At 37.5% G+C, this 17,558-nt stretch overlaps 1 protein-coding gene across 3 annotated transcripts in view; it reads right to left on the bottom strand.

Moving 5' to 3' along the window:
• Window positions 1-326: 326 nt before the first annotated feature.
• scaf11.L (SR-related CTD-associated factor 11 L homeolog) overlaps window positions 327-17,558 on the bottom strand; it is a 40,064-nt gene continuing 22,832 nt past the window's right edge. For 2 of the 3 annotated variants that reach the window (XM_018252518.2, XM_018252517.2), the window contains 7 exons: window positions 13,828-13,926; window positions 12,310-12,416; window positions 7,217-10,762; window positions 4,082-4,431; window positions 3,632-3,832; window positions 3,009-3,128; window positions 327-1,034 (listed from right to left, as the gene is read on the bottom strand). In XM_018252518.2, the coding sequence (XP_018108007.1) occupies window positions 933-1,034; window positions 3,009-3,128; window positions 3,632-3,832; window positions 4,082-4,431; window positions 7,217-10,762; window positions 12,310-12,416; window positions 13,828-13,926 (4,525 nt within the window). In that variant the 3' untranslated portion in view covers window positions 327-932. The remainder of the gene's footprint in view (window positions 1,035-3,008; window positions 3,129-3,631; window positions 3,833-4,081; window positions 4,432-7,216; window positions 10,763-12,309; window positions 12,417-13,827; window positions 13,927-17,558) is intronic. The other variant, XM_018252519.2, reaches the window with a different exon arrangement.

The following is a 17,558-nucleotide window of genomic DNA, read 5'->3' as shown; positions in this document are numbered from 1 at the left end:
AGTATCAAACGCTTTGGCAAAAATCCAAATAGATCACATCTACTGCCCCTCCCACTGTCCAGCATCTTACTTACCTTATTATAAAAAGCAACCATTATATATTAGTTTTTTGCACCAGACATTAAATGATAACATTATAGTCACTATTACCAAGGGGTAAAAGTGTGTGAATCTCCTGAGAGTTTGGTCCCTCTCTAAAGCACACGTCCTCTATTACTAGGACTAATCAGTTTGTACCAGTGATTGTCCCTGCTACCACAGGACTTACCCTTGAATATCATTGTAAGGGGAATTACAAGTGAATCGAAGAAAAAAAACACACAAAAAAGCAGCATAGTATTTATTTGGTGTTGCCATAGGTGGTGCCCATGTTAAAAAAATATATATATATATATTTATTGGACACAGCTTTGCTGTAGCATACTGTTATTCTGAAAGTTTATTTTCTAAACAGATTCTCTATCAAGATTCAGACAATTTAATACATCATGTACACTGAAAGTGTGTCCAGTTAAGCTCAAAATGAGTCCAGAAAAACAATTCACTACAATAAGAGGAAAACACAATCAAGGTGAGCCCTGTGATCAGAAAGTTTACCCAGATTACATGTATTGTACATACTGTACCTGGTTGAGAACCAAGTATCCAGACATCTCTAATTTTACACACAGAATCAAGTCAAAATGCTGTACATCATTATTAAACCATAATATCTTTGCTAGTAAAAACAAAATGCATTGGTGGTTTGGGGGGGGGGGATGAAGGGAACCATCTCTAAATGTAATCAAACATTTCTACACTGAAAATTTATTTTATCAAAACCTGATTCCAATGATGGCAGCGAACTATTCCGAGACACAGAAATTGCACTTTCACAATTATATCCAACATTTGACTCATGATTGAAGGATGATCCGCTTTAAAGTGTTTCATCAGTCCCCTTTTTTCCTAGAATGTTTGTACTTGTCTACGTAAGCCTTTATAAGATTCGCAACTTTAGACGAATCCACTTCTCCGCTCTTACTGTGGCAAACCTGAAAACCCAAATGATAAAACATGCAAGGCGTAAAACATGTATACGAACAACTCAAAATCTGATGCATGCACAAATATTTATAGGCTGTAAGGTCCCTACACCAGAGGGATCAAGCGGGTCTTACTGTATTATAGTAATGCGGTTTGTGATGCTTTTCGTAAGGCAAAATTATAGTGAATATATTTATGGTCACCAGCATGGCTTATAATGAAAGTTTACTTAAGTGATGTGAAGCTCAACCTGCCCTTCACCAACCTGCTCGCCGACTTCCTGCTTCCATTTTAAGGCCCGCCGATTATGTCACAAAAGGGGCGGGGAAGGAGGTGCACGTCCTTAAAAAAAAATCAAGCAGGAAGTCGGAAGCCGGCAGTTTCAGGTGGAAGTGCGCAGTCAGCCCGCACATCACTATTAAGCATGTATTTTTAACATTTTAATTTGTTTAATAAATACATAAGGTTTCTGTTATTTCTGGTACTAAACAAGAATATGAAGCCAATTTCACTTTAGCCCTTCCTGTTACTTCCTGGTCCTGCAGAGCATAGTAAGGGCTAAATCTCATTAGCAGTACTAATAAAAGTGCCTGATAATGAGCTGCTCAAAGGCTGCTGCTTAGAAAAGAGAGGGGATTGTTTGTTAGATAGCAATGAACAAATTGCCCTGTTTATAAATGAAGGACAGTGAAAACACCCCAACTTTCAAAACACTTGTAAAAAAAATAAATCAACCAACCAATAGGCAGAATGTAATTTAAACACAAGTCCTATTTATTGTGTTAATATTTAGCAAATATGTTTTTGGGTGTATACTGTCCCTTTGTATCCAAATACATAACTGTTGTTGTATAACAACCTTAAAGGCAGTGCAAAATAAAAAACATATTTCTAAAAGCTGGAGTGACTGGATGTCATAACAGAACACTACTTCCTGCTTTTCAGCTCTCTAACTCTGAGTTAGTCAGAGACTTTAAGTGGGGCCACATGGGACATAACTGTTCAGTGAGTTTGCAATTGATCCTCAGTAGGGATGGGCGAATTTGACCTGTTTCGTTTCGCCAAAAATTTGCCGCCAGCGGGCATTAAAGTCTATGGGCGTCATTTTTGCAGTGAAACAAATCCTCAGCATTCAGCTCAGATTCAAAAGCAACAGTTATGACCCATGTGGCCCTTCCTTATTGATTGGCTACTGCCTGGTAACCATTCAGTGGAAACCATGGAATCTGCAAAGCAGGAAGAAGTGTGGCTATTATGTTAGACATCCAGTAACTCCAGCCTTTACACATTACATTTTTGCCTAATTAACTATATTAGCTATATATTAACTATATAATATTATATTACTTCTGGAGGGGCAGCAGAATTGCCACTGTAGGTAGCACAGAATGAACTGTTCATCTGAAAATAGTCCTGATATGTTTCCCTGTCTCCTGCTCTATTATGTCTTCCCTACATGCTCCTTGTGTGCCATACACTGCCTGCTCTACTCTACCCGTGGGACATGAGCCTGCTAAGTCTTGTTCTGAGGTATTGTTAGCATTTGAAAATTGTTGTTAGGGGCCCCTAAGGTATTTTATCATGTGATGGGTGTTGCTGTGTTATCCATGGGGTGGGGGGTGGGAAGCATATGGATTTAAGGGTATGTTTTAATATGACATTCACATAGGGGTGATATCCCTGCAGTGAGCACCCACTGTTTTTTTTTTTTTTTTGGTGTACATTAAAGTGGACATGGTCTTAAAAGTTCTTGTGGTAGCATGGGCGTGGCTTAAAGTGGGTATGGTTTAAAAACAGGAAGTGGTCAACAGTGGCTTCCATTATCGGCCCTCCACCACGTAGACCAGAAAAATTCCAGCCCTTGGTACAGCACCCATTTAGTTTGACAAGGTTAATCAGTTTTACGTACGTTTACTTACCTGAACTGCAGACATAAGAGCTCCATTGAACTAACTATGATAATTTTCAAAGCATAGACCTACCTTATCAACTGCTTTCTTTACAATTTCCTTGTATTCCTCTTTTGTTATATCTTTATTTTGAAAGTATGGTTTAATGGCTATTTTGACTTCCTGTGCTGCTCTCTCTTGTATTTGAAATCTCTGTCATGAAAAACAAACAAAACATTAAGCATTTATTGACAGATTATAGAATATAGCACCAAAACATTTAAATTATGTCAAACTGATCATATATGAGGAATCATATGTCAAATGAACTTTCACTCCAATGAAAGGAGTAAGGGCGATACTGAGAAATGGATTTGAAGTTCCCTGGAAAAAAAGAGTGTGGAAAATAAAGATCATACATTTGGAGTTAAATTAACATTTGAAACATTGTAATTCCCTTTTTATATTTAAATATTACTGGCAGGCTTTCTATTTATGTAATTGTCGATTATTCTTTTTAACTATACATTGTTTTTATATTTGCACCATGGGGGAGCTTTAAGTGGACACAATTTCAATACACTAACAAGTATATTGACAGTTTCTTGAGTCATGAATATGGTGGGCCATAATGTGCTAATCTGACTAGGGGTAGGCCAGTGTTATGTTAGTGTCAGTTATCAGGCACAATGTTAAAGGTGCAAAGGCACAATTACCTTTCCCTTCTTGCAGCTATCTGCGGTTGCTTCCACTGATATGCTTTCTTTTCTTGCAGAGAATTTAACTGGATGACTTAAGGTTGCAACACTACCTGAATTTGGTCCCAGGATAGTTCCAGCAATTCCCTGGGGTGCTGTTGGAGCAGGCAAGAGCTGTGCACTCAGGTTACTACTTACATGAGAAGCACTGGGATTGACCTGTCACACACACAATGGTAAACACGTTTATAGTGTAGCACACATCAAAATTTCTTAGAACGACATTTTCCCATCACACATTTCAGGATAGAATTCGGTGTTATATTTCATAGCGGAGACCTTTTAAGTTTGGCCTATTTGACACTACAAAACATTCCTAATTAATCTCCAGAAACACTAAGCCATATGGCCACTGCAATAAAACCGTGCAACACTACATACAACTATATATACACTTTAAAAACATACCTGCAAGTGTTTTCCATCTTGCTGTGAAGCTATATAGTTTATTTGTTGTGTTGGTGGTGGAGGTGGTGGAGGAGGAGGCAGTCCCTGAGGAACTGTGGTAGGAGCAGTCACTTGAACTATAGGCAGCCCTGGGTGCAGATGCATGGGTAGCTGTGGAGGAATATTAAATGGATTGTGTTGGATGTTTACTATGGGAGGATGGACGGCCACAGGATATGGAAATATATTCATAGGCTGCTGAGGAGGTGGATTCATTTGTTGCTGCACTACATTCACTTGAGGCTGTACGATATTCACAGGGACTTGGGATGGTTCAGCTTGCTGACTTGCTGGATCTTTAATGGTTTGATCTATGTGGAATTGCAAAATAAAAGACATTTATACAAATGTAGCTTTCCAGCAAGGGACATGGCTATGGACACAAACATGAAACAATGCGGAAAACTTAAAGACATAATGAAGCACCTTAAAGAATTTAAAGATTATGCACGTAATAACCTTCAGTTACAAAGTAATGTGGTAAACCTACTGTTCCAGGATTTATTGGCTGGTAATTTATTGGTAATTTACTACTGGGGGTTTTTTTATCTGTAGAAGTCAGAAATCTTCATAAAACTATACAGATCTGGTATTGGCACGTTCGAGACACTTAAGGCTTTCCAAATCAGTTGAATTTTTGTGCATAAAATAAAATATTTTTCAGGTATTTATCCCAATAATGTTAAAAATGGCAATTTTCCATTTTATTTTTATTTATAGGTCTAAATCTTGTTCCAGAAGTGGAAACGGACAAAAATTCTGGGTTTTTTTTCATTTTTAGAAAGCTCAGGTTCTCCCCCCAAGGTTCTCCTAGGTAAACTAAAAATCCCAAATACAAAAGGGGGGGTTGTGGGAGCACTCACATTGCTAAGTAGAAATGTATATAAGTATAAGGGAAGTGCTACTGACATAACCAAATTGGTCAGTGCATATAACCAATTGGAAGTAATTCAGTATATATGCAAATGCATGTGTTAAAGACAGGGGTTTTTAGTTACAAAGTTATGATCATAAAGTTGAAAACCCACCATACCACGTCAAGGTAAACCCCATATGATGGTCCCTAACTTGTTTACCTCCAGTCATAGTATTGAGGATCCTACGGTCAGGCAGCACATCACTACCTCTAGCCTAAAGGTAGCTGTTAGAATTGATACAATAGTTGCTTATATTCCACAGACAACTGCTGAGAAATGTTTCAACTAACTGTATCAACTAAATTTAGCAAATTGTAACAGTTCAGATGCTCCTAGGTCACTTTGCTGCCAGACAGACACTAGAGACATGAAGATCAAACTTTAAACTTAAATTTGTGGGAAACAGTAAAAAGTAAAAGATGGAAAGCAATTAAAAAAAGTCAGTTTATGGCGAACAATATGAAAATAACTGAAAAAAGGTATTTGAAAGGTGAACAACCCCTTTAAAAGACCAGTAACACCAAACTTTTTAAAAACAATTTGTTAGTATACATTAAAAAAACAAGAGAAATTAAACTTTAAAATAGCAAAGCCTTTATTAAGAAATAACTTACCAGATTTCCCGTTTTGCTCCTCTTCAGAAAGCGATTGGGCGATCCATCGTGTGTCACTCGATTTCTCCTCCCTGCCTTTCTTATAGGAGATAGCCAGGGAGGAGAAATTGATCGCTGCACGATGGATCGTTGTCGTGTCACCTTTTCTGAAGAGGAGCGGAAGCGGAGTTTCGGTAAGTTATATCTTAATAAAGGCTTTACGATTTTAAAGCTTATTTTGTCTTGGTGCTTTTTTTTCAATGTGTACTAACGAGTTTTTTAAAAAAAAACTTTCGATGTAACTGGTCCTTTAATAGCTATTAACAAAGCCTTACTGCAAAATAGTGTTTGGTTTTAAAAGATGCACCTACAAAACTATTGCATGATTGGAACAACTAGTTTCAGTCTGCATTGTTAAACTGTAGTGTTTTGTGGGAAAACACTGCATTGTGGAGACGTGCATACACATGTATCTGAGCCCTTTCAAGCTATCATTTAATGTGGTTAATTGTTATGTTCCTAGTATGAGGTAAAGACAAATTATATTAATAATAGTTTGTCAATATACAATATAAATTTCTGGAAAAAAAAATTACTTCTCAGCAATCTGTCTCTAAACACTGGCTCTGTGTCTGATTCATTGTTTTTGATTATCTTTAGAAAGCTTTTGATTTGATCATATAAATGATCATCCAGAAACCAGTTACCCAGAAAGCTCAGAATTACAAGAAGGCCATCTCCCATAGACTCAATTTTATTAAAATAACGTTTTGTTTTTTTTTTAAATGGATGCCCCTTTTCTCTGTTAAAATAACAGTAAGTTGGACTTGATCCCAACTAGGATATAATTATACCTCACTGAAGGCAAAACAAACTATTGGGTTTAATTAATGTTTGATGCTTTTTTAGTAGATAAAGTATAGAGATCCAAAATATTGGAAAGATACCTTATCCAGAAAACCCCAGGTCCCAAGCATTCTGGATAACAGGTCCCATAGCTGTGGTGCATTTTATTTTCACGATAATTGCATAGTGAGGCAGAAAGGCAGTAGGGTGCACAAAAATTTTATCTGTTAGGAGTCCTGCCTGTAGTAGATAGGATGGTGGATTCAATGAACACAAAGGCGGATACTTCAAATTAAAGTACAGGTATTATGTTCAGCGGTGGGTAATGGTTGGGGGAGGTGCTGCTAAGTGGTAGTCAGAGGGGGTTGGCAGGTGCTAGTTGGGTGCAGTTGAACTAGCAATGGTCCCCACTGCATACTGTAATAACAACAGATTACAGACATATTTATAATCCAAAGAATAAATTGTATTGTTCAAAAGCTTGCCTCAGTCTTGGTCAAGTGATAGTCTAAGGCCTTTTAGGAAGAATTGCAGAAATCAAAAAATGCTATCCTCCACTGACCACTGCATCACCATTTTCTTGAATGGGTAACACACTGGGGCTCATTCTGTCCACATCATGACAAAGGAAAGATTTCTGAATTTATTTATATATATATATATATATATATATATATATATATTTGCAGCATACAATAAAGGAGGAGACACATTAGTGAATTAAGAATAACGGTACTGACCTTGATCCTGAGACACTTCCTGTCTTGACCACCCTGGCTGTGTGCCTGCATTGTTTTTCCCCCTCTTTGAATAATAACTCTGAACATCAGCTGGTAATGTTTTCCTTACAGCCCAGCTTGATGCAGATGACCATCCAGAGCGGTCTGCAGGTGCGTTGGGTGGTTCTTGTTCATATTTTGGCCTAAAATTTCTATTGTCCGTAAATCCAGAGGGCTCAGGCCCAAAATCTTGAGAATTTCCTGAGAAAGGCTGTCTAGAGTTCCAACGATTTTCGTTTTGGTCACCAAAGTTTAATCCACCACGGAACCCACCGCGACCACGACCTCCACGCCCTCTAGGTGCCCTCCATTCGGAATTCATATTTCTATTCCATGAATCACCTGAATGGTACTGGTTATCGGACCAGGACGATCCCCTTGTATAGCCTCTAGATCGATTTGCTCCTCTTCCTCTTTTTTCAGTGGATTTATTATTTTCTGCCATCCAATCTGGATAATGATTTTTATTTCCAGGATATTGCTCAGATCGCTCTCTGTTGGTATTATGTTTTTCATTTCTAAATTGTTCATTTGGTACATCTGGCTCATTTGGCCAGCAAGAGTTGTCTGGCTTCTCAAGCTCATTCCTCCAGGAATAACTGCGATTCTTCTCAGGTTCATTCCACTGAAAATGATCACTAGACTTTTCATGCTCATTCCTCCTTTCAGGTTCACTCCTCTGGAAATGATTTCCAGACTTTTCTGGCTCACTGTGGTGAAATACATTTGCCTTTTCTGATTCATTGCACTGGACAGATTCACTATGTTGCTCAGGCTCTGTTTGCCATGAATTGCTGTGATATTTAGGCTCCTGCTGGAAACAGCCATTGGGTTTCTCAGACTCATTCTGTTGTAAAGGGATAGATGGCCTATCAGATTCATCCTGCCAAAGATTCTCTGGCTTATTCTGTAGGATATGTTCACTGTTCATGTTTTGTGGTTCATTGTGCATTAAATGTTTGGTGGCCTTTTCAGAGTCTTTTAGTGGAGAATGGTCAGTGGGGACATTTGCCTCATTTTTGGGAAAATTGTCATTATTTTGCTCTAATTCATTGAGCTGAAGATTGGAAGTCGTCTTCTCTGACTCATTTCTCCGAAAATGATCACTGTGCTTTTCTGCTTCATTCCACCGTTTTTCTGTCTCGCTTTGATGCACGTGCTCGTTATACTTTGCTTGCTCATTCCGTCTTGAATATTCATTTGACTTATACTGCTCATTTCGCCGTAGATGCTCGTTAGGTTTTTCATTATCACTTCTTTTGTACCTTTCATGTCCTCTAGAACCTCTCCAGTTTTCATGTGACCGTCTGTCTTTCCAGTGTGGTGAATGGTTATCACTGTTTCGATCAGGTGCAGAAAATCTGCTTCTATTTTGGGGGCGAGATCCAGATCGTGAGCGAGATCGACTTTTAGATCTGGACCTAGACTGTCTCCTATGTCTACGGTCTCTACTTCGCCCTTTCCACTGTCCCCCTCGCTCTCTGTCCCTACTGCGGGTTCTAGACCTCCTTTTAGCTGGAGAGTCCCTTACTTTAGATCTTGAACGAGATCTTGGTCTATCTTTAATATCAGTTTTATTAGGAGACCATGTGGTTGATGGAGAGTGAAACCTAGATTTTCTTGTACGAGATTCTTTTTTAAGTTTTTCATTAACTTCAATTGATTCTGTTTTTTGAACATTACTTTTATCTTCCTTTTCGGACACCTGAGAATCAGATTCAGATTTTAGAATTTCCTTGTCCATAACTTTGTGCATACTGTCAATTTCACATTGTTTTTGATCACTACTAACAAAATCACAAGCAGATTTATCATCTCTACAAATATTTCCTTCCTCAAGATTAAGATTGGAATTATCACCACTGTCATTAACACGCAAGTGTAATTTGTGAGCTTCTAAATCAGTGCCTGTGTTTATAGTGCTTCCAAAATTTACATGCGTTGTGTTACCATTTTCAATGTCGGCATTTTCTTGCTTTTCACAATCATCCCCTTTGACATGCATTTGTGCAAAGGCAGAATTTGCTTGTTCGGGAAGCTCAGTTATGTTTATAGACTCAAAGTAAGGTTTGTCTTTATGTTCTTGTGGTAAATTTGCTGTACTAGTTTCTTCCCTGAAACATTCTTTATGTTCTGAAAAGCCACTTGCTGTGTCATCTCCTGGTTCTGTTGTTAACTTATCCAGAAGCAAAGATTCACTGCAACTTTGAATTTCAGAAACAGGAGATTCACAAGTTGCTTCTAAATGAGTTTCCTTTGACATAATATCTGCAAAGCTACCAACTTGAGACTGTTCCTGTTTTTCTGAGGCAGGACAATATAGAGATTCCTGATCTGTCTGTGATACAACAGTGCTTTCTAATGAAGGGGGAGAGTTATGTCCATTATGTGGAATAGGGAAATCACCGGGGTTGATTTCTATGGAATGGCTTTCACTGACTGATAATTGAGTTCTATCAGAATCCTGTTTATCACATTGCAATTTATCTTCTACATAAACAGTGGAGTCATTTTCCTCAGGTGCATGGAGTTTTTCTGGTGACATGACTGGTAAAACTTTTGCATTTTCAGATTCTAGAAAAGTATCAAAAGCAGAGGAAGATGCAGCATGTAATTTATGCTCCAGATCCTGCCCATCAGATTGTTCTGATGAAAAATGTATACTCTGTGAATTCTGTGACTTCTCTGTTTCTGCAGTGCTAGGATAATTGGTTTCCTCCAAATGTAGCCATTCAGAACAAAAAACAGTGTCCCTTGCAGCATCTAGTTGTTTTTCAGAAGTAGCAGATTGTGATAATACAATTTGCTCTGTAGAAGGTGGGGAGTCTGGTTCAGCACCCAAATGTTGTCCATTATTTAACCCAGGAGATGCAATGTCTTTATCAAAACTGTCCTCATTTTGGAAGTCAGGTGAATATTGAATTTTATCAGAGGATTCTATTTGAGGAGAGAGAACGTAACTTTGTTCTTCAAACTGTTTGCCTGTATCAGAAACTGGTATATCTGAAGACTGTTCATCCATGTGATGCTCACACGTTTCAGCAACATGATCAGCAGAGGTATCTGTATCAGTGTGTCCCATTTCTGAAGAGCTTTCTCTTGATATCTTTGACTTTTGATTACTTTGTTCTGATTCACTTCCTGAATTCTCCTTACTTTCATCAGATTCTCCCTGTGTATGTGTGTTGGATCTAAGTCTCTTTCTAACCAGTGATCTTTTCTTTGGCCTTTTCCTTTGTTTGGGTGGGGACTTCACTACATTTTCTGATGACTCTGCATTAGTGGAGGAGCTGTTGCAACCAGTAGCACCGTGATCTGAATTGCTAGATTTAGGGGAACTCTGAAGTTGACTGGCATCCTCAGTTTTGCTATTTCGTGTAGACCTTCTCCTTGTGCTTGACTGAACAGGCTTCTTCCTCTTTCCTCTAGTACTAGAAGCACCAGCTACCCGCTTCTTTTCAGTGCCTTCTTGTGTCCCTGAATGAGCACACGTTCTTTTTGAGAAATCTATTTGCAAAAATGGAAGAAAACCAATAAATAGGTTCTGGCTCAAATTCTTATAAACATATCTATCTGGTAAACACACATTTACTGGGTCTGAATTTAGATAACCATTATTAAAATGTGGTCTTTCCTGATGTAGTCTGTGCTTCTTTTTTTAATGCATCCACAGGGAAAACCCTTCAATGTAAATTTTAAAGGACAAGTCAATGCAAATTAATTGGGGGTGTGCCAATGTGCAAGGCCCCCTGTGAACATAATTACATCATAAACTCCAGGGTTAGAACTACTATTTGCTATAAATTGCCCTGGCCGAGGGTACAATGCCTTGTGCATTGTGTTGCCCTCTCGGATGATGTTCCAGCAAACCTCTGCACTGTCCTGAATAGGGTGAACACACGGTAGAGTAAAAATCTGAACCATAAAGGGATACTGTCATGGGAAAAAAATTTTTTTTCAAAATAAATCAGTTAACAGTGCTGCTCCAGCAGAATTCTGCACTGAAATCCATTTCTCAAAAGAGCAAACAGATTTTTTTATATTCAATTTTGAAATCTGACATGGGGCTAGACATTTTGTCAATTTCCCAGCTGCCCCAAGTCATGTGACTTGTGCTCTGATAAACTTCAATCACTCTTTACTGCTGTACTGCAAGTTGGAGTGATATCACCCCCTCCCTCCCCCCCCCCCAGCAGCCAAACAAAAGAACAATGGGAAGGTAACCAGATAACAGCTCCCCAACACAAGATAACAGCTGCCTGGTAGATCTAAGAACAACACTCAATAGTAAAAACCCATGTCCCACTGAGAAGGAAAAACAGCAGCCTGCCAGAAAGCATTTCTCTCCTAAAGTGCAGGCACAAGTCACATGACTGTGGGCAGCTGGGAAATTGACAAAATGTCTAGCCCCATGTCAGATTTCAAAATTGAATATAAAAAAATCTGTTTGCTCTTTTGAGAAATGGATTTCAGTGCAGAATTCTGCTGGAGCAGCACTATAACTGATTCATTTTGAAAAAAATTTTTTTCCCATGACAGTATCCCTTTAACATCAAATTGCATAAGTGCGGTCAAAATTAAGTGCCACTTAGTTGATACTGGCATGTGTACAATTTAACACCTGTGTTTATAAACAAGACAAAGTTTTAACTGAGCTACCATAGTTAATTTGGGTTGAACAAGTTTGTGTGTACACACCTAATACAGTCCCATCGATACACTTACATATATAAATATTTCTTGAGATTACTGGAGCCTTGGATATTTAGTCATTAACTGGCCAACAGCCTTAACACCCAACATGCTGATCCTGCAGTGTTATGAGCCATTTAAAAGAGAGCAACGGGTGTGATTTAGCAGCCATTATTACTACATGGATGGTAGCACTGTAAAAAGCCAAGTGTGGAATTTTTGAAGTTTACCATTTCTAAAATCAGTTCATAGCGGAAACTGAAAGATCTACATAACTAGTTCAGCACAATTACGTAAAATATTTAAAGGCCCTTTAGTGGTCCTTCACCAATGCAAAAGTAAAATCCACATAATTACGTTACCTTGATTTCTGGACGAAAAGTGATTTAATGGGAAGATATGGTCAAAAAATGTAAAGGAAGGCAGTGGAAGTATCAGTGTTTCCATTTCAGTACAAAGAGGTGTATTGCTAGAAAAAAAATGTTTTCAATCACTGATGTAAAAATGTACAGAGCAAATAATTAAATGAACAGTTATCCCATATATATCAGATGTACACACAATGCTATCTGACATGAGGTGATTTTAAGTTCTTTATGTACACCTGGCATTTTGTGACCAACCCACCAATTATTGGCTAAAAGAGGTTGAAATGCCTACCCTCAGCAGCACCTGAATTAAGTCATCTGACATTGTCCTACAGGGCCTGAGGCAATAGATTATTAAGTTGGGTTTCTACAGCATACCACAAAGACAACTAATCATGTTAACTAAATAATAAGCACAAGTAAAATGTGTGTGATTATAAACAATATATTTCTCTATGCTTTTAAGCAAAAAAGTCCCAAGGGCCCAAGTTAACTAATAATAGGGTAACAGAAATATCTATATATCGCTGTGTTCCACATTGAAGTATTTAAAGCCACAATTACCTATTCACATAAACACATCAAACTGGCATTCTACTGAAATATCACCCTAAGTGAAGTATAAAAAGTGCACCTGGCACCTAATTACAATTTTTTTTCTACTGTAGAAAAAAATAGGTTATTTTCATTTACTATAATAGGGTTAAAAAAAAAAAATTCACCTCAAGCATCTTTGGAAACTAGACCCTTTTACTAAAGCTTTTACTGAACAAGCACTGCACTATTGTTTTATATTTTATGTGTTAGGTTTCAAAAAATTAATAAGAAAACCTTTAAAGGTATACTGACACTGAAAAAACTAATCTGAATATTCATGTACATTAAAAACTACCCAAAGGTCATATTACGGTAATCTGTTTTTGCAAGCAATTTTTACTTGAAGTTCCTAAACCTGACTGTCCCTTCGCAACCTGTCGATTAGAGTTTCTAATGCTATTGAACTACTAATGCACAAATATGGCAGCCCCTCATAGAGGAACAAAGGGTATCAGATAATGTAATAGCATTAGGAAAATATTTTTATGGCAAAATTATAATTATAAATATCATGCAAAAACAATGTTATAATATATATTAAAGGTTTTATTTCTGGTGTTAGTATCTCTTCAAAGTATTTTGGAAATGATGCCACATTTCTGTTTATTCAGAGTAAAACAAGCTACTTTGTAATATATATTTTGTCACCCACAGAGGCACAGATTTCCTGCAGGTGATACATCATGTGTGTCATAACCTGCTGTTGTAAACTAGTACACAGAGTTCACAATTCAGATACTACATTTCCAGATTTCTATGTGGCTATGCTGAATGTTTACTGGAAATATGCAACAAGTTAAACTATAAATGGCACTAAAGAGTGCTGCAAAAGAAAAGATTCAAAATCACATAGGGGGTGCCTGTACAGACCATCAGGAACGGACTGCATCGTGTACTAACAAATACATATCTTACCATTGGGTTTGACGAGCCACAGCTGGTGTCCTGAAGAATCTTAGCTCATCTCTCTTCATTTGAATCAAATTGATTTCAGAATCTTGTGGCACATATGAACTGGAAAAAATTGTATATGGGATATTAAAACAAAGAAACTAGAAGTTAAAGTAGAACAGAAAAGATTGGAAGGATACCTAAAGAAACATTTTTAAATTCCCATTCTTTTACCCTTTGCTATACACCATTAGTATAAAAGTTTTAGGTAAGCAGTACAAAGTACATAGGCTTTACAGTACAGGCTGCATTAAAAAAAATCACAGCTCTTCCATTACTCAACTGGCTCTGTGGACAAATAGAAAGTTCCGTATAGTAACATGAAAATAAAGTTTTGAGAAATACCACACACATATTATTGAACTGCAAAGCAGCAAAGCATTTCAATGTGTGGCTGCTTCAATGCGTTTAAAAGAGTTATATATTGCAAGTGCTCATTATAAACAAATCATTATTACAAGAACACACTGTCACAGCAAAATGACAAAAAATTAGCAAATAAATATTGTAGCAAGCATATCTAATACAAAGCTCTAATCCTATCTACAATTCACCATTTGCATTTCCTCATATCTAAATGAACGGCTTCATTAGTCTATGTACAATGCTATGTAATGAGTTATTTGGACAGAGTGGCTTCCCCTCTGATTGACTATGACCCCATGAACTCATGTCATAGAATATTCAGGTCCCTGGATGGCAAAATTGGCATCTTCGGATAACCTGAAAATATACCTTTGCAGGGCCAATATAAGCCACAGAAGAAAAAAAAAACCATAAGAAAACCATCTCTGTATAACCTCTAGCTTCAAGGGAAAAAAAAATAAATCATCATATCCCCAATATTCTGCGGGTGAACAGCAATTCATCTGCATGCATCCTGCAGGCAGCTAAATTAATTACAAGTACACAAGTTATCTGCAAAACAGCCTGAGGATGACGTGCTTCCAATGTTAAAAGATAAGAAGCTTGTGTGGTATAGTAATGTGAATTATATTTAGGGATGCACCGAATCCACTATTTTGGATTCGGCCGAACCCCCGAATCCTTTGTGAAAGATTCGGCCGAATCTGAACCCTAATTTGCATATGCAAATTAGGGGTGGGAAGGGGAAACCATTTTATTTTACTTCCTTGTTTTCTGACAAAAAGTCACGTGATTTCCCTCCCTGCCCCTTATTTCCATATGCAAATTAGTGTTCGGATTTGGTTCGGCCAAATCCGAATCCTGCTGAAAAAGCAGAATCCCGAACCGAATCCTGGATTCGGTGCATCCCTAATTATAATACTCATACAGTAGATTAGATGCAGTAGATGTAGAAAACTATGAAGCAAAGATGGTATCTTGTCAAAGTTGTAAACTTCAGTCTGTCATAATAACACATTAAATCCGCAGGCTGCATCGTTGAGTAGTAATCGAAGCATCAATGTACAATTAATCTGAAAGAGGGCAGGTTAGTGAGAAGGAATGCAGCATATGTATTCCTATAGGCTCCACTTTATCGGAAGATGATATCAGAACCCTAACATTGCTTAAGCTAGCATAGCTCCTCTGTGGTTCCATTCATCGCTCAAAGCAGAAAAGCTGTGTAAAGTAAATTCCTAAAGGTGAACTATTGCAAAAGTGAAAAATTTATATCGGAAATAGTTACTTTTCACTAACGACTCTCAGCATCTGCCTCTCAATACAGGAGTCTGATTTTGATTGACAGCCATTGTCCTTTTGCTAAGATGATGTATTAAAAGCTTATTTTGTTTATTTTTTTTAAATCACAACAAATCAGGTGTCTCTACATGCAAGGTTTGTGCCAAAGTCAGTGTTTTGTTTGTGCTGGAATCAGTTGAGAAAGCTCAAATATAAATGTGCTAGAAAAGGGAGCCACACCAAAAATGTCAATCAAATACTGATATTCAGCTCCTGCTTGAAGAAAGAATGAAGAGAGACAGATGCTGAGAGGGGGACAGCAAAGAGAATAGTAATTAAAAAAAAAAAAAAGAATTTTTATTTGAATATATTTAGAAAGTTTCTTATTTCCATATGATCAAACATATTAGTTTCATAGATACCTATACATTGTTCTCAGAAATAATTTTTAATGTCATAATAAACAGTTTTTGCTTTACATGGCAGTGGGCCCTCGATTTTCTCTTTTTTGTCTTGGGTTCTCAGATCAGCAACTAGCAAGTTGTCTGATCAGTTGGATCCGACAACAATCTTGCATGAAGCTGGCCACATGACAAATCTGATCAAAGGTAGGTTGAACATTCATAGGTCAGTCACTTTGCATTACCAAACCATAGACAGAAAGGTCAGCAAATTTTAACAGATTTTATAATTTTCAACTATCATTAACAACAATGATAATAAATCAAGTTTATCGGGGATGTAAAAAAATGTATCTATATATAAATAAAAAAAAATGTAGTGTTCAATAATATAGAAGTCATAGCTGTGCAATCCTCCTTGTGTAACATTTGAAAGGCAATTTAGAGAATTATGAGTGAGGAGACGAAAGAAATCACAAAAAGGAACAGAATTGTGAATAGTATATTGCTATTTTAGTATAGGCTGGCCAACCACAATTTTATGGTTATGTATGTGTAATTAATTACAGTGCAAATAATGAAGTTACCAATATTATGGTTGAATACTCCGTCTGGAATCCCTAGCGAGAAAAATGTCTTCTGTTTTGAATAGTATCTGCATAAGCGATTGTCATATCATGGCGGAATGTCTCATTAAAGGAGACACTGTGAAAAACAAAAATTTGCCAGTGAATTATACTCTTAAATATAGAAGTCTTCAAAAAAGTAGTGTTTCTGGCTGGTTTCTGCAAAACCTACTAATTCCACTTTCTGCCACCTCCTTTCCCTGGCTGTACAGGGGAGCCAGCAGCACACTGCACTGTAGGATAGAAACCAATCAGCAGCTAGGCTGATCTGATAGGGAACTGAAGACTGTCCTTGCTTGTGTGACTGCAGGGCTGTCATTGGCTATCCCCCTCGTACTGTGCTAATGGCACAATCTAACCCTCATTTGACACATACAGAGACCTTAGCAGATCTATAGGAGCTCCATTAAAAGGGTCAATTTTTGAAGATTTACATTTTTAACCAAGAGCAAAACAAGCGCCATACATTATTCATTACAAGATTAGGATTTTATTTTTACTTATCCTACATGTCTCCTTTAAGCTCAATTGCATTTAAGTCCTTTTAGGAAATACAGCAGTTTTAGCCACAAATTACTAGGGATGCAACGAATCCACATCCAAAATAGTGGAATCTGTGCATCCCTACAAATTAGAGCACGCTGTATTTTGTCAGCTGAATGAAAATTCCTCATGGATCGGCAAACAATACCTGAAAATAGGTTTGCACTGAATATCATGTTTAACTCGAGAAGCCCGGTGCTCAGTGATGGAGAGGTAAAGTGCAGCAGGGCAAACCTTTGCTGGTTTATTTGTGAAAGTGCAACTTTTTCTGACTAAGCTAGGCCGACCTGCCCCAAGTGACAGTGAGTAGGGATGCACTGAAACCACTATTATGTTTCGGTTGAATTCGGAATCCTTTGTTAAAGATTCGGCCTCTGAACCCTAATTTGCATATGTTAATTAGGGAAATGAAGGGGAAAGGGCATTTTTATTGACTGTATTCAGAAAGTTTCTTATTTCAGTGTAATGAAGCTTACCGTAC

The sequence above is a fragment of the Xenopus laevis genome, chromosome 3L (assembly GCF_017654675.1).
Source record: "Xenopus laevis strain J_2021 chromosome 3L, Xenopus_laevis_v10.1, whole genome shotgun sequence".
NCBI lineage: Eukaryota > Metazoa > Chordata > Amphibia > Anura > Pipidae > Xenopus > Xenopus laevis.
The sequence above is the reverse complement of the archived record's forward strand: the minus strand, read 5'-3'. Positions and strand labels throughout refer to the sequence as shown.